Consider the following 25,634-nt stretch of genomic DNA (forward strand, 5'->3'; position numbering starts at 1 on the left):
TAGAAACACTACTGAGTGTCTCATTACTCGGGTATCTGGCAGCTTCGGAAACATGTTTAGAAATGCCACACACATAAATGAAGTAGAAATGACAGAAAAATCGCCAAAGAAGTACCCAAATAACACTGCCCTTCAGCACACACGTAAGCTGGTTATTACATGTATACTCCTTTCCTTCAGTTGGAAAAACAGAGGACTTCTTGTAAAACAGAAGGCAGACTATCAGTACGGAGGGAAAATGAAAATAAACTCCCAATAAATTGGTAAAATAAGGGACGCCTGGGTGGCTCAGTTGGTTAAGCAGCTGCCTTCGGCTCGGGTCATGATCCCAGCGTCCTGGGATCGAGTCCCACATCGGGCTCCTTGCTTGGCGGGGAGCCTGCTTCTCCCTGTGACTCTGCCTGCCATTCTGTCTGCCTGTGCTCGCTCTCTCTCTCTCTCTGACAAATAAATAAATAAAATCTTTAAAAAAAAAAAAAAAAATTGGTAAAATAATGAGGGGACTAAGGAACTGAACACACTCAGACATGTGCAAGGCAGCCCTGGAAGTAGTTTTGACGACATCATCTCCGGGTTTTACCCGGGCACTATTCAGTGAGCTTTTAAACATAAAGACAGATTTTGGGGAAACATCTTTGCCAAATTAGACAGAAAGGGGGAAAGATGGTACTTATACAGCAAAGCCGTAAGATGAAATCATGGATTAAAAAAGAAAGTTGAGAAAACAAAAAAAAGAACATAATTGGATTTTAAGAGACAAGAATCTGGAAATCTTTCCATCATAAACAACAATGCGTGGAAACCAAGACGCTCCTCGGAAGGAGATCTGTCACTAAAGATCTTGCTTGTGGCTAGGCAGGAGGAACGGAGACCAGTCTAGGAGAGAGAGACAGACTACACTTGCAGACGCCAGGTGTGCAGGCACAGTCACATGGGCAGAAACATCAGCACAAAAAGAGAAAATCCCCATTGATAGTAGTTGGGGGGTGGGGAGTGGAAGGCATCACAGAGAAAAAACTGGAATGATAATTCAACCGAACTACTCCACTGAAGCCTGGAGCATCCGGGGCTAAAAATGAGGAATTTCAAGATGTAAATTAACAAAAAAAAAACCACAGTGAATGAAACAAACAGCTGGTCGGATAAAACATGTATTTCTTTAACGTAAATCCACTATGAAAATTTTCGTAATTTACAGTTATGAATTCTGGTCATGCCCTGTTAAGAGCTCAGCACTGAAGACCCAAGAAATTAGGGAATGATTTGGGTGAACAGATTGTTTGAGGTTTCTTTCTTTCTTCCCTTCCTTTTTTTTTTTTTAGAGTTTTTTTTTAATTTAAAAAATTTTTTAAAGATTTTATTTATTTATTTGACAGTGAGAGAGAGAGAGAGAGAGAGATTGAGAACGCGCACAAGCAGGCAGAGAGGCAGGCAGAGGGAAAGAGAAGCTCGCCGCTGAGCAGGAAGCCCGATGCGGCACTCGATCCCAGGACCCTGGGATCATGACTTGAGCCGAAGGCAGCCGCTTAACCAACTGAGCCACCCAGGCGCCCCTAAAGAGTTTATTCTTAAGTAATCTACACCAAACGTGGGGCTGGAATTCATGACCCCAACATCAAGAGTCCCACGCTCCTCCGACTGAGCCAGCCAGGTTCCCGCGTTTGATGTGTCTAACGCTGGAAATGTCTCAGGGTCAGCTATGGAAGAACAGATTAAGTTTACAGATGATATACATTTATTTCAAAATCACATATTTAGGGGTGCCTGGGTGGCTCAGTTGTCAGGTGTCTGCGTTCGGCTCAGGTCATGATCTCTGGGTCCGGGGATGGAGCCCCAGATTGGTTCCCTGCTCAGCGGGGAGCCTGCTTCTCCGACTCCCACTCCCCCTGCTTGTGTTCCCTCTCTTGCTGTGTGTCTCTCTGTCAAATAAATAAATAAATAAATAAATAAAATCTTTTAAAAAAAATCACATACTTAAAACTAGTTTCCAAGATTTACATCATTTCTGCCCACCAAAAGTAATGCACGCTGTACAATTTTAATTTGAAGAAAGAAGCTTTAATTATCATATACAAGTCAAGGCTACTGGCAGTGTTTGTTGATCAGTGAATGAATCAAAACTGTTATAATACAATGAATATCACGGTAAAAGAATCTGAACATAAAATACCAAATAATTTGAAAGTTCTGATCAGGTTTGTTTGTTTCCAGATTCAAGTTCTGAATCCTTTGCTATGGTTCACAGCTCAGGAGCCCTGGAAGCTTCTCTTGAATGAGCTGAGCAATGAGATAAAAGCTCGGGCCATGATAAAAACAGCTGTTTCCAACTGGAAACACAGTTACTGAGAGCAATACATTTCATCGGACCCACCAATTAAATGCACTGCAAGAGAGAATGATTCAGAGCTTACGCTGGTGATTTCTAACCTAAAAAGTCTGCTTTTTCTCTCTAATTAGGCTATTTCTCATAATGCCCAAATCAGAACATTCACTGAAATGGAATTCCTCTGGAAATCCCCAAAACTGCACATAGCCCCACAATTTTCTGACCTCATCTCCACATGTTCACACTTCACTCTTTTTTTTTTTTAAGATTTTTTTTTAATTTATTAATTTATTTGACAGAGAGAGAGAGACAGAGATCACAAGTAGGCGGAGAGGCAGGCAGAGAGAGAGGAGGAAGCAGGCTCCCCGCTGAGCAGAGAGCCCCATGCGGGTCTCAGTCCCAGGACCCTGAGATCATGACCTGAGCTGAAGGCAGAGGCTTAACCCACTGAGCCACTCAGGAGCCCCTCACACTTCACTCTTGAGTGTATCTTTATACATCATGCTAGTGAAATTGTCATAAATTAGAAAATTCTGATCAATGCACACAGTCTTCAGTTAATAAGAAAAAAAAACCAGAATACTTCAATTATTATAGTTTTACAGTGAATATACTTCTTTCAAACAAAAAGAAAATTTAGCTCTAGTTTATTTTTGGGGGACAAAATAATTATCAAAACTTATTATGTGTATATGTATATGTGTATGTATGTGAATATAAATTTATACATTCTATGATTCGTAAGCTGTGAACGGGAAATACCCCAGGCTACCCAGTCTCCCCATTTCTGAAATCAAGTCGCAGGGTCTGAAAGGTACAGCCGTGAGCTGAACATGCTGAAAACCAGGGATGGAGTATGTGATTCTCCAGGTGAGAAACTATTTCCCGTTAGGCCTCTCGGATGTCTACGTAAGGTAAACACACACTGAACTAACGTGAATCGGCTGTGGGGACCGGAGGAAGCCAGAGGCCAGGCCGGCGCACGGATGGAGCTCACGCGTCGGGCGGGGCTTACAGCGTTCGTCTACACGGGAGTTACTACAGGACGGCACCTAAGTTCAAATAAGCCACCACCACATCAGCATCATTCACACACTAATCAGATCTGTCACCCTTTTTATTTATTTAATTTTTAAATTTCCTCGAAGATAGTGCCTCAATCTCTCCTTGGTTTCTCGGGCCCTTAATACTTTTCTGTTACCGTACTGGTGATGTATTTTGTCCAACATCCCTTTCCTGGGCTTGTTTTAGTATTTTTAGGCTGGGTTTGTGTTTTTGAAGAGCACTGGGGATGTGAGTTTCCGGAAAGAATACCACGTTGTATCGGAGGGCAACGTCGCCACGACGACTTACCACTGGTCCAGCCGAGCTTGCGCCCGGTTCAGGTGCTGTCTGCTCGGCCTCTCCACTATGGAGTTACTGTTTTACCCTCTCTGTACTCTGCTGTGCGGCCCTGAGTCACTGAGTTCAGTCTGTACTTACGAAGCGGGAACGAAGCTCCAGCTCCTTGAAGAGGACAGTCCACAGATAACATGTGGAATGCTCTGTAAGGAGGATTCGTCCCTGTCCCCCGCTGATCCATTTCATCTCGCTCTCCTACCTTCTCCCCCAAGTAGCTCTACGTCCAACGTGGGGCCTGAACTCACGGCCCCACACCAAGAGCTGCAAGCTGTCCCCCCCTGAGCCGGCCGGGCGCCCCGTACGTATGTACTTATACCAACATGGGCTAGTGGGTATTTACCATATTCTTGACATTATAATCTCATACTGTCGTTACTAATTTTGTTACTGACACTATTCCTGCTTTGGCCACTGGAAGCTATTTCAGGATAATGTCCAGAAGGTAACTGGCAATTTTGTAATATATGGTGTAATAAGCAGGTTTTTGGATACTTTATCAGGGTACCAACTAATGTACAATGAATCGATCTCCAAATTATGTCTGGAAAAAATAGGAGCTGAAGACTAAGGTCAACTTAAAATAACAAATTTTAGGGGCACCTGGGTGGCTCAGCCAGCTGAGTGTCCAACTCTTGGTTTTGGTTCAGGTCTGATCTCAGGGTTGTGAGATCGAGTCCCATGTGGGACTCTGCTCAGCGGGAAGCCTGTTTGGAAAGCTCTCTCTCCCCAAAATACATACATCTTTAAAAAAAATTTAAAAACTGCAACGTTTAGTTAAACTCTTTTCACATTAAGAACAATTACATGACACTGGAAACAAACACCTCACTGACAAGATGCAAATATTTTCTTGACAGAATGTGCAATTACAAGAAATGATAAACCAGACAGAACTGCTACGAAGTTTAAAGCTGTAAGAATTTTAAGTGCGTGCACTTCCTCAGAAATCTAACATTCATCACCGCACACAGCACGGAGATCACAACAGACAGCGCGGGAAACCGAACTGTCCGCCCTCCGTCCTCAGGCGGCCTTTGCGGCACCGGACGCAGACCGCAGACCCCTCGGACCCCGGCACGCTCCCTGGGGCGGCGGCGTCCGGTTCATGGCTTCCACAATCACGGCTCGAACAGGCTGACCTTCAGGCCGCGCGCCCTTCCAAGCTACGAACCTCCATATCCCACCGGCCAGCGCCGAACCCAAGCCCGTCCTGCGCCCAGCCCCCTCCCACGCCCCCTCGCAGGCCACAGGGCAGTCCCACCAACCCCCGAGGACAGGGATCTGGCAGACTCTATAAAATCTCCCCCTTGCCTATTTTTTTTTTTTTTTAGGTCTTTAAAAAGATTGTATTTATTTATTTGACAGGGAAAAAGAGTCGGGGGGGACACAAGTGGGGCAGAGGGAGAAGCAGGCTCTCCTCCGTGCAGGGAGCCCGACGCGGGGCTCGATCCCAGGACCCTGGGTCACACCCTGAGCCGAAGGCAGACACTTAATGACTGAGCCAGCCAGGGGCCCCTCATCTCTTTTTTAAAATCGACTTCTATGCCTTCTCCATCACTACCTTAGCTCAGGCCCCCATGATATTTCGCTGGACAATTCCCAAACTGGCGCACCTGATACCTGTCCAGCCTACCTACCAGAGTACTTTCCATGTAACTTCAGCAAAGCATTCTTCTTCTTTAAAACCTTTAACTTCCGGGGTGCCTGTGTAGCTCGGTCAGATGAGCGTCTGTTGGGCTCCCTGCTCAGCAGGGAGTCGGCCTCCCCTCTGCCTCTCCCCCTGCTCATGCTCTCAAATGAATAAATTAAAAATAAACAAACAAACAAATAAATAAGTAAAACCTTTAACTTCCCACTGCCCATACGGTAAACTCTATTAAACTCCTTCATATCTTAGATAAACAGAGGTTTTCAGATCCGTCTCCTGCCTATCTTTGCGGCCTCACCTCCTGCGTCCCACAGCAGACTGCTTGCACTTACCTAAGCACACCAGCAGATCTCCAAGACCCTGAAACGCCAAACAGGCACAGCAAGTGTCCACCCTTTATTCTCTGCACACTAAACTAAATACATCTTTCTAGCTCTTCCTGAGTCCCTCTCTTCTATGCCCCCAAAACATGTTGTGAATACCTCAATTTTAGGAGTTATCAGGAATTGTTTTTTAAGATTTTAAGTAATCTCTACACCTAATGTGGGGCTCGAACTCACAACCTGGAGATTAAAAGTCACAGGCTCAAGTGATTGGGCCAGCCAGATGCCTCTGGGGCTATTGATAATTATCTGTATACATGTCTATGTCTTCTGCTGAACAGTAAATTCCTGATGGCAGGAAATTACATTTTATTCATGTTTGCATTCCTTGCTCCTGGCAAACAATAGACAATAACTATGAATGGGCAGGGTGGCGGGGGGGGGGGGGGTTTGCGGTGGTTGGAAATGCCCAGGTGGCTCAGTCAGTTAAGCATCTGTCTTGGGCTCAGGTCATGATCTCAGGGTCCTGGGATCGAGCCCCATGCCAGGCTCCCCACTCAGCAGACAGTCTGCTTCTCCCTCTGCCCTTACCCCTCTTGTGGTGTCTCTCTCTCTCTCAAATAAATAAAACCTAAAACAAAAAAATTAAGACACCTTTCTATCCACTTATCAAAAGAGTGATTGTGAAGGAGATAGGCTTCAAGATACAAGCTAACAGAAGAATTCAGACTTTTGATATAATAAAGAATTTACCTGTTCTTTGTCTCAGATTCCTGGCAAAGAGCTTCAAAACCCCTTGGAATTTCCTGAGTGACAGAAGTGTCTTTGTTACGCCAAAGAAGGGACTTTAGGTGGGCCCCAAGATCGCCTCACTGATGGGGCAGCTCACTAGAAAGACCAATCGCAGGAGTAAGGGACTGAGATTTTGGGCCAGCCCAATCTACAGTGAGTGGAGGGGGTGAGAGACGGGGCTCCATTACACAGCCAGTGATTTAATCAACCATGCGGATGCAGTTAAGCCCAACCAAAACTCTAGCCCCACAGGCCCAGTGTTGCACCTTAATTGGTGAACCCGGTGCTGTGCAGGAGGGTGACACACCCAGATGCCACAAAAAGAGGGCACGGAAGTGGAGTGTCTCCTTCTCCACTCCAGACGTGGCCCCATGAATCTCTTTAATTCCTGACCTGCATCCTTTGTAACAAAACTGTAACCCTACGAACGGTGGTTTCGGTAAGTTCTGAGTCGTTCTACCAAAGTATCAAAGCTGAGAGGCTGTGGGGACCCCAAATCCGTAGCAGGCCAGACAAGAGTGTGGGTGGACAGGGGCGTGGAGACTTATCCTAAACAGTAGGGGGGCTGAGTCTGTGGAGGACTCAGAAAATTCGTGTCAGAACAGTGACTTCAGAGAGATCTTAATGGTTTTGTTATTTTTTAAAGGGGAGGAAGACAAGTTCTTATTCTTATTCTTTTTTTTTTTTTTTTTTTGACACAGAGAGAGAGGGAGAGATCACAAGTAGGCAGAGAGGCAGGCACAGAGAAGGGGGAAGCAGGCTCCCCGCTGAGCAGAGAGCCCGATGTGGGGCTCGATCCCAGGACTCTGAGATCATGACCTGAGCCGAAGGCAGAGGCTTAACCCACTGAGTCACCCAGGCGCCCCACAAGTTCTTCTTCTTAAAGCAGGCATGTTCCCGTATCAGACTATCTCGTCTCCCGAGGACCCTGACACCAGGCTGGCATTTATTCTTCCAAGCCCACCTCCTGTAAGTGGTCTCTCGGGTGGCTCTAACGTTTACGCAGACAATACACTCCACCACCTCGTCTGTCCTCTTGCTCACCTTTGCCTCATCCCCCCACCTCTTATACGCTCCTTTTCATAACCCTTAGAGCCACAAACTAAAATGTTCCTTAGAGACAGATGCCCTGCTTGAACACATGACCCAGGCCAGGTGCAGCACATGACAGGAAACTGAGGACTGACGGCCGCTGAAGAATGCATATCCCAACCAAGGTCATGGCAGGGCGGGGGGGACTGCTCCCGCTAAGTGACACACAGCCACTGATGTCATCCAGGAAATGTGGATTGACTGAAGAAGAGCAGACTTGGGAACCCCTATATGAAATCTCCAGATTTTTACACTTAAGCAATAAATTTTTTAAAAACAGAAGAGATCACAAATGGTCGCGGATAAACCAGAGGCTGATGGCGGTCAGTCACTACCTTCAGAACTGCAGGTCCTCGGGGCTGCCCCAGGCCCCCCTTCTCACTCCGCACGCCTTCCTGACAGGAACCGCCCGTCACACGGTGTCCGATGGCGGACACGCAGACGTTCACAAATGTATCACCTGCTTTTGCTTCTACAGTACAGGGGACCGGCTCACACATGGCCGTAAAGAGAACACCAGAACGATATGGAAACTGCGCGAGGCTACACATGACTTTTCAAAGCACATTAATGTTCTGAAGCACCAAGTTCACGGTGGGAGAGAATACTTTCACGCAAATGAAACGGAGAAAACCATCCCATACTCCTCTTCTCGGCTCCAACTGGCCAGAGCCTGGTTGACAAGTGCTTATCCTGTGGGTTCCCCGACCTCCGTGCAGAACAGCCAAACGAGGACAATGGGGCAGAACCAGCTCTACGTGGCGCCACTCATCTGCCAACGACACACTGTGTGGCTCTGCCTGAGCAGCTTCAACCCGTCTATAGTCCCTTCGATCAAGTTACCTTTTCCCTTTTCCTAAAAAAGTTAAAGCCTATGCTTACTGGAGTATTTCTTTATTTATTAAACAACTTAACTTGTCTTTTTAACTGCTGCTGGAATTTTCTAGAATCATTTTTCTTGGCGCTCCGGTTACAGAGTCGCATACATTTGGTGAATCTGTTCCCGGCTTTATCTTTTCCAGAAGCCCTTTTGTTTTCGGTGAATGATACTGACAGTTTCCCAAAAGCTCACAGTGGAATGCTCCGATCTCCAGCCAAAACATCTTTATTGAGCTCCAGAACTAGATCTCCAACTGCCTGCGCAGTACCTCCACGTGAATGTTCTAAAGGCATCCCAAAGGTGACAGAGATTAAAAGAGCAAACTGCTCTCCTGAAATGTCCCCCTCCTCCGGCAGGCGCCAGACTGTCCAGTGTGCCGGCACCGGCCGGCCAGCACGCTCGCCTAAGTGCCACCGTTTCCTCCAGACGGACCCCCGTGCCACCGACAAACTGGTCCCCCTGGAGCTGTTTCTCCCCACTACAGTTCAGTGTTCACACATGAGCCAGAATGATCTTTTGAAAACACAAATCTAAAATCAACATCCCTCTGTCCCTTGCCTGAGCCTAGCATAAAACCTCAACTCTCTGGACACGGTCTGGCGTCTTTACTCACAACTCTGGCACCGTGCTCTGTGTCCCTCCGGCCACAGGCGACCCGCCGCAGAGTCTAACTCCAAGCTCTTCATCTAGGACTTCAAATGTGCTCTTTACTCAAACCCCAGCTTGGGAAGCCAATGGCTTCTCGTCCTTCAACTTTTTGTCCTGAAGCTGTAACTAGTAACTTTATCTAATTACGTGTCCCCCTCCCCTAAAGATCCGTCCCAACACTGCTACAGTAACTTGATGGCGTTTTCCCCCCCATCATGCCTTCCTCCGTGTGCTGGCTACGCTCCTGGGTGTCTTCCCTCGCTAGGGCTGAGCGCTGATGAGGCCGCCGTCATGTCTTTACTAGATGCCAGTGACTAGAGGAACACCACATGCCGTAGCCTTTAATAAACAAGGGAAGGAGTGAATGAATGAATGAATGAAGGCTGAAGTGCAGCACCATCTCCCCTGCCAGCCGCTGCTTCTCCCTCGGGGAACGAACAGCCTGGAGTCACTTTCTCAGGGGTGGCTTGCTGGCTTAGGCCCCTGTTCCACACGCTCATAGACCCTGTTCTTTTTCTTTCTTTCCTTTTTAATACCCCTTTATCAATTTTTAATGACATTTAATGTGTAAATTTTTTTATCACCTCCTCCTCCATTGTAAGGTGCATGAAAACAATGAACTCACCTGCCGTATTCCCTACTGTATCAGTAGGGCCCACAAAGGAGAATGCCTGGCAGACAGATATCCAGTAACGGCTGCTGATTAATTATTTATCAAGTATTTGTTGAATGAGTCTAATTATAAGTTTAGGAATTTTTTTTCTCTTTATTACATTGTTAAGAACTAAAGAAGGCTCAAGTGTCTCAACCAAAATGGCTTTCAGTTCTTCAAAGTTCATGAATAATGAACATCAGGAGCAAGAACTTATCTCTGAGGGTTTATCATTTCCTCTCACGCAGGAGTTTTCCACCTTTGGGGGACTAACACCACCAACTAACGTGTGTGCACTTACTACGGGCAAACCCCTTCCCTGCACACTGTGATCTCATTACTTGGCCTGATTGCCTTATTACCATTTCATAGGAACGGATACAGAGGCTTAGAGAATTTAGAGAATCTGATGAAATGTATGGATTTTCTCCAGAGAAGCACACATAAGCTACATACGCATCATTTTATTTATAACAAGAGAGGCTCTACGGACTCCCTAGGGTTAAGTTACAACCCCCCAGGGCTGAGATCTCTGATAAAGAACTTCTGATTAGAGATGCCTTCTACAGGGTCAGGCAAGGTTTCCTGCATCTCGTTTTCTATCTTTATTTTAATTTTTTTTCCTTTCAATTCTTAAGACACTTTGCAGATGTTACAAATGTATTTATTATCTAGATTTGCTTCATGTCATTTTATATGCAACTGAAGCAGCTTTTATCAAGATACCTAGAGAGAACTCTGCAGAATGACGTCCCTCTGAATTCTGTCACCTTTTGTGAAGCTGGTGATTCTGAATTCCTAGATTTTTGTTCTGAGGCATATAGGGTTACCAACTTTTCTTCCTATAACATAACATCACTTGTGATTATTAGATTAGCATGTATCTTGAAAGTCCTGCACAGCTCCTAACATATCTATGGGCCATTTTTCACAGAAGAAACTGTGTAATGGCCTTTCTGCATAAGAAAGAATCATTTTTCCTGGTTTCCAAAAGCTGAGCGTTAATTGTTTTTATAATGGTATCTCTTCTCAAAATCCAAAATTATTGCAAAGATAGACCTTACCTTACTTCTCACATCTACTGAAAATGAGAACTTTCAAGACAACATTTCACATTTATTTATAGAAACACAAACCAAAAACCAGGAGCTCTATTAAAGGTCCACATTCATGTATCAGGCAACCTGTAGGCAGAATATCCTCCTTTTCCCATACACATGACAAGGAAACAATAACCCGCTTACCTGTCATGGTCTGCACTGCCCTTTCGCCGGAGGGCAGTGGCTCCTTCCTGTGAGGCCGAGCTAGCGAAGTGTCCTGTGCGGAAAACAGCCCAGGGCTGTCCGTTACTTTCTTCCGGCCGCTGGAGTTAGGGTTCGACACTCTGCAGCTGCCTTGCACTATTGCACTTGTGAAAAGGTTCGTATGCTCATCACTGCTGGCCGGATCAGAGCTGGGAGTGAATCCTCCAAGGGATAAACTTGGAGAACTTTCCGAACAGTCAATCTGTAAAGGCGTCTGGAGTCCCAGGGCCAGTGGGCTAGATTCTGAAGGCTCTCGGTGGACCCACTGCTCTTCTCTATTGATTAAGCTTTTGGAAGGAGAGAGATGAGGGCAGGACATATGACATCGGTGCTTTTCCTTGTGTTTGTATCGCTCTCCAACACTTTCCTTTCCAAATCGATAGCGCTTCAAAGACTCTAAAACAGACCTGGAAGAGCCCGCGTCCATGGAAACCTGGGGCTGCTCGGAAGAGCGGTGTTCCCTGTGCTTGTGACGGTGCCTGTGCTTGTGCTCGACCATCCACCCGTAGGCCATCTCGGGAGGGACGCTGGGGTAGGTGCTCATGGAAAGGAGGGGAGTCCTGCTGGTTGTGAGGAAGGCCTCCTGTCGAAGCAGCTTGTGTTTTTTCTTATGGTATTTGGTGGGATTGAGCAGTAGATGACCAGCATGCATGTAGGAAGGGGGCGGAAGGGGGGGCGTGAAAGAAGGAGAAGGAGGAGGAGGATAGAGCGCGGGCGGGTACCTTCCGTAGTAGCCCAGCCCCAGGGGGGTGGCCGCCAGGGGTGAGGGGGAGTAAGGCATGCCATAGGAGGGGTAGAACCCGGTACTGGAAAGAGGAAAACTAAGGCTGTGCATGAAGGGCATCTCAGCCATTGCCTCCCTCATCTTAGGAGGCCTCCCTCTCTTCTTTTTCAGATCAGGTTTCCGAATGTAGTGCAAAGGGTCTAAGGGGAAGGAGGGGTGCGCATAGAAACTGTTAAAATTGATTCGAAAAATAGTGGGCAGCAGGTCTCGCGGGATGAAGTGGTGGCTTCGGTGGGTGATTCGAATCTCGCTCAGGCGACTTATCAGCTCCTCCAGGTCCGCGATGAAGTCCGGGTCCTGTCTGCTTCGGAGCTGGGGGTATTTCTTTTTCCGTTTTCGCTTCTGCCTTTTCATCTTGTCGTAGCTGAGGTAATCGTGGGTCCGGCGCTTGCACTTATGCTTGTGTTTTTCTTTCAGGCCGCTCAGGACTGTGGTGGTTTCAGGGGGAATCAGAGACACGTGTTCAAAAGAATGCCTCCTCTTCTTCTGCCCACAGAACTTCTCCGCTCTGTCTGACGTGCTGTTATTATCTGTCCCAATGCCACTGTCGCTGGGGATGGTCTCATCGCTGTGAGACTCGCTGATGGGAGAAGGAGTGGCTTCCTTCAGAGAGGTGAGCTCACTCAAGTGCGAGGGAGAATTTGGCAACAGAGTCGGGGGAGAGAGTCGCCTCCTCCCCTTGGTGGCCTTCTTCATGGCCAGAGTCTGAATCATGCTGCCCCGGCTGGAGTGTAAATGCAGGTACGGCGCCGAGCTGGGCTCCACGAAGCCTGCGTCGCTGCTCACGGGGCTCTGGCCTCCGCTGGTCCCGGAAGACTGAGAGCAGACGGGCGACGGCAGGGTCTCAGAACCGCTGGCGGACGAAGGCAGCAGAGGGGGGAGTATCTGTCCCAGCGCGGAACCGGCCGCCTGCTGCGCCGTTTGCTCAAGGACCGCGAGGCTGCTGGGGCTGCCGGAAAGGATGCCATTTAAGACAGTTTTGGGTTTCCGACCCCTTCTCTTCCCTATGTAAATGGTTCCTTTCTTGCTGACATTTATCTGCTGGCCCAGCTTAGAGCCGAAGGTGGCGGCGAGACTCGACACTGTGTTATGGAGCTTGGATTGCACCTTCCCCTTATTACTGGATTCTACGGAGCTTGACAGGATCTGATTCAACAGCTTCTTCCTCTTCAAAGTCTTCATTTTATTGATTTTGCGGATAATTGTCTTCATGAACTGTCCATTGTTTCTCTTGGTAATTTTTTTATCCGGCTCCATCTCAAGGTCACTCATGCTGCAGACGGTGGGCCTGTGACTGTCGTCCAGATCGTCCGGGTCCTGAAGCTGGTCCTCACTCTCAAAGAAATCACTGCCGCTTCGATGGTTGTCACTTTCCGACTCCAGCTTGCTTGGACTCTCAGTGGCAACGAATGGGGCCACGGAGAGAACAGGTGGCTTCATCTTGACCGGTGACCTCATCTGCCTCTTAGGTCGGCCTCGTTTTTTCGGAAAAGGAGACACAGAAAGACTTTGTTTGAAGGAAGGAATTTCAATTTCGGGCTGCAAAATTGGGGGTTCCTGTTCCTCCTTAGACTGCAGAGAGAGAACTTTGGAGGCAGGGATCTTCAAAGTCCTCTTAGGCGGGCCTTCCAGCTGCGGCATCTCCTTCGCTTTAGGTCGCCCTCTTTTGGGCTTATAGATACCGGACAGGAGGTCACTAGAGACGCACATGCTGGAGGGCAGCTTGTGAGCAGCGAAAGCCTTGGGCGATGTCTTTTCACTCTCAGCTAAGAGAGCGAGAGATGGCGCTGCGGACTTGCTCAACTTTGGCAACCGGCGTTTAAGGAAGTCATGGTCAACAAATGAAGATGGGCCGATGTTTTTCATGAACTTGGCTGGCTCGGCAGTACCGCTTGATAGTGAGCCGCATGAAACATTTTTGAAAAGCTCCGATCTTTCTAATTCTAGCCCTTTTGGAGACCGGCATGTGCTTCTTGCCACCACTTTAGTCCACCGAGGTTTTCTCCCTTTCCTTTTCTTTAACGGTTTGGACTGCAAGCTGGGGCTCAGGCTTTCGGCAACCGGGCAGTGTTTGTCAGACACACTTACCGCCCCGAGTTTCAGAAAGGGCTTGTTACTGAACAGACTAGTGAAGTTAACAACGGAGGGCGTGATCGCGTGAATACTGGACTCAGAAGTCAAAGGTGGCTTTTTTCCCAGGGAAGAGCTTATTCTTGGAATATCTATGTGTGTGGCTTTTGAATCAGCTAGCTCTTTATCGATTCCTTTACATTCCATGTTCACGCTGTGACCCACAGACCTGTGACCGACGTTCAGGTGGGCACTTTCTGCAGGAAACTGCTTCTTGCAAGCAGATCCGGAAATGTCCTCCAGCAATTCTGTGGGAGGACTCAGGAGTAACGGACGAGGGGCCAACTGTGAAGACGTTTCAGGGGGACTTCTGGTTAAGGGGTTAACTGACGAAGTAGGTGACGGGGAAGGGAGGCTGCCCTCCCCCGCCACGCTGAAAGGGGACTTTGCTGTGGACACGTCAGAAGCAGCTCCCGTCTGGAAGTCCGGAGAGGTGCAGTACATGGGAGCTTGCTTTTCGTGCTTCGAGGTTTCGTACGGCCCCCGGTCACTGGCTGAGAAACTGTCCTGCTGAATGCATGTTCCCTCATTAAACATTTCCTTCTCCAAATTCATGATTTCTTTTCGAACTGAGAACTTCTCCAATATGCTTTCTTTACTCTGCCGTATGACATTCTTCTCAAAAGTTTTGCTGGTGGTACACTCTTTCAGGGATTCCGGAGTTCCCTGGCTTTCATGACTGCTGACGCTTGTACTACAAGAAGCCTTAAGTGGCTCCTGAGTGGGGAGCAGTGCTTCGGCCTTAAGGTTTATGGCGTCCGGACTGACCAGTCCCGCCACAGAACAACCCACTAGCTTCTTTCCCATGTCCTTAGTCACTAATCCCACTGCGGAACTGGCTACGATCTTCTTCGCACAGTCCTTGGCCACCAGGCCGACGGTGGAACCTAACTTCTTGCCCAAGTCTTTATTAACCAGTCCGACCACAGTGCCGAGTCCTAATTTCTTCCCAGAGTCCTTATTCACTAAACCTGGAACAATACCAATTCCTAGCTTCTTTCCTGAATCCTTGCTCAGCAGCCCTACTGTAGTGACAGTCCCTGGCTTCCGGCCCAAGTCTTTATTAATGAATACGGCTGCACTGCCAGCTCCGAGTTTTCTCACGGAGTCCTTGTTGACCAATCCTACTGTTGCATTAAACACCGGCTTTTTTCCAGGATCTTTAGTTACCAATCCAACTGCTGTGCTGATAGCTGGTTTTTTTATTAAGTCCTTATGTATTATTCCCGCTACAGAGCCAACACCTGCTTTCCTGATCAAATCCTTGCTAACCAAGCCCGCAGCAGTGCCAGTTCCTAACTTCTTCGGTTTAGCCTTGGAAGACTTAGAGGGAGGACAAGTTGCAATGAGCTGTGCCAACTTCTCTGTTACACTCGCTCCTCCATTAAGTAATGCTCTGTCCTTTAAATCAGGATCCCGGCTACCAACCAGAGTCGAGGATGCCGCGTTAATGTAATCTGTCATTTCTGAGTGCACCGGAGAAAGCTTCTTGGACAGAGGACTGTGGGCTCCCTGCGAATGAAGATGCACGCTCTCTTCAGACTGGCATTCAACGGCTGCGACATCACCTGTTTTCTTGTACAACTTGGAAGGGTCCTAAAATTTGAACAAGAAACAGGTTTCAGAGAGAATAAACCTATCACTTCAGGTCAGCATTACAAGTGAACAAACCGACTGAGCACATATCAGATCAAAGGTAGGCAATGGCGCTATTCGAAAAAAGCCTGGCGGATGTAACACTGTGCCTCAGGATGAGAGTTCCTCTGCTGCTGTCAGAGGCCAGCAAAGTGTTCTATCTTTGCTGAATTCCAACCCTCCATACAAACCTATATATATTACTCAGCATTTAGAAAAACCCCTATTATTTTTTGACATTGTTCTAAAAAGGCAGATTACCAGTCTACTCTTAGTTTACTTTAAACTGAATAAACACACATTAGCCTACAAATGCACTGTTTTTGAAAAGAGAAGTATTGTTGGTCACAATATCCCATGGTCCTTTTGTTAAAATAATTGATCACAGCCTACCTCCTTCACTGTCTTCAAAGATCCCCACCCAGCACCGCATGACCCCCACTGCCACTCCTTCAGCTCACGCTCACTCATGGTCCTGAGTGACTAGTCACTCCAATTCCCTCTTCAGTGACAGGAGTAAAAAGGACAGTGAAATACATTCGTACTTTCTTTCTTTTTTTTTTTAAGATTTTATTTATTTGACAGACAGAGATCACAAGCAGGCAGAGAGGCAGGCAGAGAGAGAGGAGGAAACAAGCTCCCCGCTGAGCAGGGAGCCCAATGTGGGGCTCGATCCCACGACCCTGGGATCATGACCTGAGCTGAAGGCAGAGGCTTTAACCCACTGAGCCACCCAGGCGCCCCACATTTGTACTTTCTTTAGAATGTAGTTTTATATAACATTTTAGGGCTACAAATAACTTTTAAGTCATTAAAATAAATTGTTATCCAGTTCACAAATCCTCGCCATATACTTTACAGGCGAATTCATGACTTCACACACCAATCTGTTTTACTTTTGGATAACAATAAAGAATTGTCTTCTAGGGCGCCTGGGTGGCTCAGCTGGTCAAGGGTCTGCCTTCCGCTGGAGTCATGACCTGGGACTGAACCCTGCATCAGACTCCTCATTCAGGGGGGAGCCAGGTTCTCCCTCTCCCTCTGCCTGCTGCTTCCCCTGCTCATGCTCTCCCCTTCTCTCGCTCTGTCTGTCAAATAAATACATTAAATCTTAAAAAAAAGGTTATCTTCTTTCCAGTTCCTCTTTTTTCCTTCAGAATAATTTTTTTTAAACAACTGAAGTATGATTGACAGAAAGAGTTCTTTTTAGCCATGAAAGAGGAACGAAAGACTTGAACAAATGGAGAAATGTACTGCGCTCATGAAAAGATGACATAAAGATGACAATTCTCCCCTAAACAAATTTACAAATTTAATACTATCCCAATAAGAATACCACCAAGATTTCCTTCCGGAATAGGAAAAATTATCACATTCGTTAGAAAAAATAGACAAGCAGGAATAGCTAGCAAAATCTAAAAAGAAGAAAAGCTAGGGCACCTGAGTGGCTTAGCTGGCTAAGTGTCTGCCTCTTGATTTCAGCTCAGATCATGATCTCAGAGTTGTATCAAGCCCAGCATCCGTGGAGCCTGCTTAAGATTCTCTCTCTCCCTCTGCCCCCCAACCCAAACATAAAAAGAAGAAAAGCAAGGGGATAACTATACCAAATGTTAAAGTTTTTTTTTTTTTTAAGATTTTATTTATTTGACACAGACCGAGATCACAAGTAGGCAGAGAGACAGGGGGAAGCAGGCTCCCCACTGAGCAGAGAGCCCGATGCGGGGCTCGATCCTAGGACCCTGAGATCATGACCTGGGCTGAAGGCAGAGGCTTAACCCACTGAGCCACCCAGGCGCCCCTGTTAAAGTACTTTTTAAAGCTTCTATCATGAAAACAGCATGGCGCTGACAAATGAAAAGGCAAAAGACTCAATGGAACAGGGCAGAGCAACAAAACACAAATTCCAGTACCCAGACATGAACTCTATGTAACATGGTATGACTCCTACAGCAGGGAGATCGGTAAGAACTGGGAAACTACCACCTACATAACTAGATCTCTGGAATCCCACTGTGGGATTATTATTCCAAGACACACAGGCAGAAATATAATGGATACAGAAAGTAATAAAATATACACTATGTTTTAAGATTTTATGTTTTAAAAATGTTGTTTGTGAAAAAAATTTTTTTTTAAGTTAGTTAATTTATTTATTTATGCAATCTCTATATCCTATGTGGGGCTTGAACTCACAACCCTGAGACCAAGAGTCACATGCTTCCCCGGAATGAGCCAGACAGGTGCCCCACCCACTCTCTTAATAGCAAATCCCTAAAACGATTATGTACAGGCGAGCAGCTAAATACACCAAAGTGTATGTGCAGAACGGAGCACTACGGAACACAGTGCTGTGCTTCACCTCAAGAATATATTGTTAAACAAGAAAAGGACAGAGGAGTATGAACATGCACCTGATTACATTAACCATGGAAAAAACAGAGCAAAGATGAATGAAAATGGTGATGTGTGAGGGAGGAAAGAAACCCAGAAGTTAGAGCTCTCTGCATTTGCTTGTAGTAATTAGTGTTTTAAATATTTAAGAAACAAAATCATATCATACAGAAAAATATTCCAAATCTCTAAATATTAAAAACAACGTAAACAAATACATCTACCAAATTAACTACATAGCTACATGGAAGGCAATTATTTTGAATTATCTTTTAAAATATTTATGTATTTATTTTAGAGATGAGAGAACGAGTGTACAAGCATGAGTAGAGGGAAGGGCAGAGGGACAGAGCAACAAGCAGACTTTTCATTAAGCTCAGAGCCCCACACGGGGTTCAGTCCCACAACCCTGAGATTATAAAAGCATTTCGTTACGGTAAATTTCAAATTAAAAAGTAGAGTGGCTAGTACAAGTGAAGAGATACATATCTATCACTAGGATCACCTTGTACATTTCCAATCTGGTACTTGGAAACAGTCTGTTCCCCAAGGAACTCTGGTTCATTTTAATGGGAAATAGCACATAGAGACCACAGTCTTGAGTGTTAGAGGTGTTCACTGCTACTGGAATTTCACTGTATAGGCCATTTGAACAAAATAGGGGTCTTCCTAAGAGTGAAGTAAGAACTGCTTTTCTGCAACTTGCATTCACTGCTCTGAGTCTTACCTTCCCAAACTACATACAGTAAGTCTAACTGTTCTAGTTTCCAAAGCTTTTCACCCATCTGAACTCAGTCATCATATCCAACCTGCCCCTGAGCAGTCTCATGTCTTTTCTGGCCATTTCCTGAAGGCTGAGTTTGTTTCTCAATACTCCTCTTTATATTGTGCAAACTACGGAAGAACATACCACCACCAACAGTTGATGAAATCAGAATTAAGGGAATGTAATCACTGGTTTTGGATTAGACTCCTACAGTTTTGCTCAAGAGAAAACAGACTTCTTTGACAGTCCCCTGTACAACTTATGTTAAACTTGTAATTAAAGAAGCCTCTTACATTTTTTTCCCATTCTATTAAGAATCAATATTCTCATTCTGTACTTTCACAGTTACTTTTCAAAACTTAAAAATTAAGAAGTTTTATTATTCTAAGCATTTCAAAATACATTTGTATCTGAAAACTGCAGCATTTCCAATTTTAAAACTGAACTAAATCTGTCTTGTATAAACTATGTGCAATAACATGGATAAGCTACTAACAGTAGTGAAGGAAGAAAGCCGCTGTGTACTATACAGTCCCACTCAAATTAGGTTCACAAACAAGCATCACTAGTTACACTATTAAAAGTCAGGAAAACGGTCTCCCCCAGTATGAGGTAGTATGGTATGTCCTAGGAGTAAAAGAAAAGGAGCATGAGGAAGGCTTAATGGGTCCTGGCAGTGTACTCTCTCTTAACCTGAATAATGGCTAAACGGGGTGTCTGGGTTTGTGAAAATTCACTGAGCTGTCACACTTATGAATTAAATGTAGTTATACTTCAATAAAAGTTTTCTTAAAAAAAGATTTTATTTATTCACTTCACAGACAGAGATCACAGGTAGGCAAAGAGGCAGGCAGAGAGAGAGAGAGAGGGGAAAGCAGGCTCCCCGTGGAGCAGAGAGCCCGATGCAGGGCTTGATCCCAGGACCCTGGGATCATGACCCGAGCCGAAGGCAGAGGCTTTAACCCACTGAGCCACCCAGGCACCCCACTTAAAAGTTTGGTTTTTTTTTTAAATTCTGCCTAAAAGTAGAGATATATACAGCTCCTGTAAGCTGCTATAGGACTGGAATTGAAGCTAGATTTTCACCTCTGTCCAAAATATAGCTCTCCAATTAACGAAGATCAGCCTAAGGCAGGATCCCACAGTAAATGGTCAATGATTACAGAGAAGAAGAAATCCAGGGCAAACAGAAACTAAAAGAATTTGCCATCACCAAAACCCCTACAAGAAATACTGAAAGGAATACTTTAAGCAAAGAGAGAGTCCAAAAGCAAAACAGACCAGCAAGAAACAGAGACAATATACAGTAAAAGTCACCTTACAGGCAATACATTGGCACTAAATCAGTATCTTCCAATAGTTACCCTGAATGTAAATGGGCTAAATGTCCCAATCAAAAGAGACAGGGTATCAGATTGGATTAAAAAAAAGCAAGACTCATCGATAATGCTGTCCACAAGAGACTCATTTCAGACCTAAAGACAACTCCAGATTTAAACTGAAGGGGTGGAAAATAATTTACCATGCTAATGGACATGCAAAAGAAAGGTGGGGTGCCAATCCTTTTATCAGACAAATTAGATTTTAAACCAAAGACTACAATAAGAGATGAGGAAGTACACTCTATCATACTTAAAGGGTCTGTCCAACAAGAAGATCTAACAATAGTAAATATTTACTCTCCTAACATAGGAGTAGCCAATTATATAAGCCAATTAATAACAAAATCAAAGAAACACATCGACAATAATACAATAATAGCATGGGACGGTAACACTCCCCCTCACTGAAATGAACCAATCGTCTTTTTTTCTTTTTTAAGATTTTATTTAGGGATTTGAGAGAGAGAGAGAAAGCATGAGCAGGGGAAGGGGTAGAGGGAGAAGCAGACTTCTTGCTGAGCAGGGAGCCCAATATGCACTTCGATCCTGGGACTCTGGGATCATGACCTGAACTGAAGGTAGATGCTTAACTGACTGAGCCACCCAGGCACCCCTGGACTGATCATCTAAGGAAAAAAATTAACAAGGAAATAAGGGCATTAAATGACACACTGGACTAGATGGGCATCACAGATATATTCAGAACATTCCACCCAAAGCAACAGAATACACATTCTTCTCTGGTGCACATGGAACATTCTCCAGAATAGATCACATCCTGGGCCACAAATCAGGTCTCAACTGGTACCAAAAGACTGGAATCATTCCTTGAATATTTTCAGAACACAATGCTCTGAAGCTAGAACTCGATCACTAGAGGAAAGTTGGAAAGAATTCAAATACATGAAGGCTAAAAAGCATCCTACTGAAGAATGAATGGGTCAACCAGGAAATTAAAGAAGAATTGAAAAAATTCATGGAAACAAATGAAAATGAAAACACAACTGTTCAAAATCCTTGGGATGGGGCGCCTGGGTGGCTCAGTGGGTTGAGGCCTCTGCCTTCGGCTCAGGTCATGATCTCGGGGTCCTGGGATCGAGCCCCGCATCGGGCTCTCTGCTCAGCGGGTAGCCTGCTTCCTCTCTCTCTCTCTCTCTCTGCCTGCCTCTCTGACTACCTGTAATCTCTACCAAATAAATAAATAAAATCTTTAAAAAAAAATCATCCTTGGGATGCAGCAAAGGTGGTCTTAGGAGGGATGTATATAGGAATACAAGTCTTTCTCAAGAAACAAGAAAGATCTCAAATACAGAACCTAACCATACACCCAAAGGAGCTGGAGAAAGAACAGCAAATAAAGCCTAAACCCAGCAGAAGAGAAATAATAAGGATCAGAGCAGAAATAAATGAAATAGAAACCAAAAGAACAACAGAATAGATCAACAAAACTAGGAGATGGTTCTTTGAAAGAATTAATAAGATTGATAAAGCCCTGGCCAGACTTATCAAAAGGAAAAGAGAAAGGACCCAAATAAATAAAACAATGAGTGAAAGAGGACAGATCACACCCAACACTGAAAAAATACAAACAATTATAAGAAAGTATTATGAGCAACTATTTGTCAACAAGTAAGACAATCTGGAAGAAACTGATGCAGTTCTGAGACGTATAAACTACCAAAACTGAACCAGGAAGAAATAGAATTCGTGAGCAGACCCATAACCAGCAAGGAAACTGAAGGAGTCATCAAAAATCTCCCAACAAACAAAAGCCCAGGGCCAGACGGCTCCCCAGGGGAATTCTACCAAACACTTAAGGAAGGATTAATACCTATTCTTCTGAAACTGTTCCAAAAAATAGAAATGGAAGGAAAACTTCCAAACTCATTTTATGAGGCCAGCATTACCCTGATCCCAAAAGTAGACAAAGACCCCATCAAAAAGGAGAATGACAGACCAATATCCCTGATGAACATGGATGCAAAAACTCACCAAAATACTAGCCAATAGGATCAAAAAATACATTAAAGGGATTATTCACCACGACTAAGGGGGGATTTACTCCTGGGCTGTAAGGTTGGTTCAACACTTGCAAATCAAGCAATGTGATACAATACACTAATAAAAGAAAGAACAAGAACCATATGATCCTCTCAATAGATGCTGAAAAAGCACTTGACAAAGTGCAGCATCCTTCCTTGATCAAAACTCTTCAGAGTGTAGGAACAGAGGATACATACCTCAATATCATCAAAGCCATCTATGAAAAACCCACAGCAAATATCATTCTCAATGGGGAACAACTGAGAGCTTTTCCCCTAAGGTCAGGAGCAGAGCAGGGATGTCCACTATCACCACTGCTGTGCAACATAGTACTACAAGTCCTAGCCTCAGCAATCAGACAACAAAAAGAAATAAAAGACATCAGAATTAGCAGAGAAGAAGTCAAACTCTCACTCTTTGCAGATGATGTAACACTTTATGTGGAAAACCCAAAAGACTCAAGGCCAAAACTGCTAGAACAGGAATTTAGTAAAGTGTAAGGATATAAAATCAATGCTCAGAAATCAGCTGCATTTCTATACACCAACAACAAGACAGAGGAAAGAGAAATTAAGGAGTCAATTCCACTTACAACTGCAACCAAAACCAAAAGATACCTAGGAATAAATCTAACCAAAGAGGCAAAGAATCTGTACTCAGAAAACTATAGAGTACCTTTGAAAGAAATTGAGGAAAACATAAAGAAATGGAAAAACGTTTCATGCTCACAGATTGGAAGAACAAATATTGCTAAGATGACAATGCTACCTAAAGCAACCTACACATTTAATGCAATTCCTATCAAAATTCCATCCATGTTTTTCACAGAAATGGAACAAATAATCCTAGAATTTGTATGGAACCAGTAACGACTCTGAACAGCCAGAGGAACGTTGAAAAAGAAAAGCAAAGCTGGTGGCATCACAATTCAATAGACTTCAAGCTCTATTACAAAGCTGTAATCATCAACACAGTATGGTACTAAAACAAAAACAGACACATAGATCAATGGAACAAAACAGAGGACTCAGACATGGACCCTCAACTCTATGGTCAGCTAATCTTTGACAAAGCAGGAAAGACTATCCAATGGGAAAAAAAAAAGACCGTCTCTTTGGAAATTGGACAGCCACATGCAGAAGAATGAAACTGGACCATTTCCTTACACCACACACAAACATAGACTCAAAATGATGAAAAGACCTCAATGTGAGAGAGGAATCCATCCAAATCCGTGAGAACACAGGCAGCGACCTCTTTGACCTCAGCCTCAACAAGCTCTTCGACCTCAGCCGCAGCAACCTTCTTAGACACATCAGCAAAGGCAAGGAAAGCAAGCGGAAGAATGAACTATTGGAACTTGATCAACATCAGAAGCTTTTGCACAGCAAAGGAAACAGTAAAACCAAAAGACAACTGGCAGAATGGGAGAAGATATTTGCAAATGACATACCAGATAAAGGGCTAGTGTCCAAAATCTATAAAGAACTTACCAAATTTAACACCTGAGAAACAAATAATCCAATCACGAAACGGGCAGAAGACATGAACAGACATTTCCGCAAAGACATCCAAATGGCCAACAGACACGTGAAAAAGTGCTCCACATCCCTTGACATTAGGGAAATACAAATCAAAATGGTAATGAGATCCCACCTCACACCAGTCAGAATGGCTGAAGTCAGTAAGTCGGGAAACGACAGGTGTTGGCAAGGATGCGGAGAAAGGGGAGCCCCCTACACTGCTGCTGGGAATGCAAACTGGGGCAGCCACTCTGGAAAACAGGACGGAGGTTCCTCAAAAAGTTAAAAATAGAGCCACCGTACAACCCAGCAACTGCAGTACTGGGCATTTACCCTAAAGATACAAATGTAGAGGTCTGAAGGGGCACCTGCCCCCCCCCAATGTTTATAGCAGCTATGTCTACAATAGCCAAACTACGGAAAGAGTCCAGACGTCCACTGACAGATGAATGGATAATGAAGATGTGATATACATAATATATTTATATATTTATATATAATATACGTAATATTCCATTATATAGATAATGGAATATTATGCAGCCACCAAAAAAAAAAAGAAATCTTGCCATTTGCAATGACGTGGATGGAACTAGATGGTATTCTGCTAAGTGAAAAAGTCAATCAGAGAAAGACAATTATCATATGATCTCACTGATTTGAGGAATTTGAGAAGGAAGAGGATCACAGGGGAAGGGAGGGAAAAATGAAACAAGACGAAACCAGAGAGGGAGACAAACCATAAGAGACTCCTAATCTCAGGAAATAAACAGAGTTGCTGGAGTGGTGGGGGTGGGAGGGATGTGGTGGCTGGGTGGTGGAAACTGGGGAAGGTATGTGCTATGGTCAGTGCTGTGAATTGTATAAGATTGATGAATCACAGACCTGTACCCCTGAAACTAATACATTATATGCTAATAAAAAATAAAAGCTGTATAAACTTAAGAAAAAAAGAGGAAAAACAAAAACAAAGACATACATAGATAATTTGGTTTTGCTTTCAAAGATCTTTTCTTCCAAATCATGATATAATATTAGATAAACTGAGTTGACGAGATATTAAGATGTTGAAAACTATACTTGGTACTGATGATATTATCCTCTTGCATTTTTTTCTTTTTTTAAAGATTTTACTTATTTACTTGTCAGAGAGAGAGAAACAGACAGAGAGAAACAGCATAAGCAGGGGGAGCAGCAGGCAGAGGGAGAAGCAACTCCCTGCCGAGCAAGAAGCCTGACTCAGGACTTGATCCCAGGACCCTGGGATCATGATCCCAGCCAAAAGCAGATGCTCAACCGACTGAGCTACCCAGGTATCCCTCCTCTTATATTTCTAAGAAAGCTTCAAAATGACAACTAATAATAATAAGTACCATTTTTAAGACAGTATATATTAGCCAATGAAAAAGTTATTGTATCAAAGCATCCTATTAGGCATGTAATTTTTTTCAACACAAGAAAAGCGTTCTTCCGAATATAAACATATGCTTATTTTAAAAAAGAAACAAAAAATACTATCATCCATGGACGAACACTTTTACATTTCAGATATTTCCATCACACACATAACAGGCACATGCACGTTCTTGTATAAAAATGGGCCCAAAATGTGCTTTCTTTAAATAAAGATTTTATTTATTTATTTGAGAGATGGAGATCACAAGTAGGCAGAGAAGCAGGCAGAGAGAGAGGAGGAAGCAGGCTCCCCACTGAGCAGAGAGCCCGATGCGGGGCTCGATCCCAGAACCCTGGGATCGTGACAGGAGCTGAAGGCAGAGGCTTTAACCCACTGAGCCACCCAGCGCCCCCCAAAATGCTTTTTGTTTTGTAGCTCAGTTAACTTCAATGATACAAGGAAGACACCTCTCTGTGCAAATAAATCAGGAGTTAGATTCCTGATTCAATGCTTTCAGA

General features: G+C 44.6%; 1 protein-coding gene across 1 annotated transcript in view; it reads right to left on the reverse strand.

The window, feature by feature from the left end:
* Nucleotides 1–25,634, reverse strand: part of ASH1L (ASH1 like histone lysine methyltransferase) — a 181,233-nt gene that overhangs the window by 99,169 nt on the left and 56,430 nt on the right. Inside the window, exon 2 of the mRNA XM_032845040.1 lies at nt 11,007–15,576. Coding sequence (XP_032700931.1) covers nt 11,007–15,444 — 4,438 coding nt within the window. The 5' untranslated portion in view covers nt 15,445–15,576. The remainder of the gene's footprint in view (nt 1–11,006; nt 15,577–25,634) is intronic.

The sequence above is a fragment of the Lontra canadensis genome, unplaced genomic scaffold (assembly GCF_010015895.1).
Source record: "Lontra canadensis isolate GAN:19392208 unplaced genomic scaffold, GSC_riverotter_1.0 scaffold160, whole genome shotgun sequence".
Lineage (NCBI taxonomy): Eukaryota > Metazoa > Chordata > Mammalia > Carnivora > Mustelidae > Lontra > Lontra canadensis.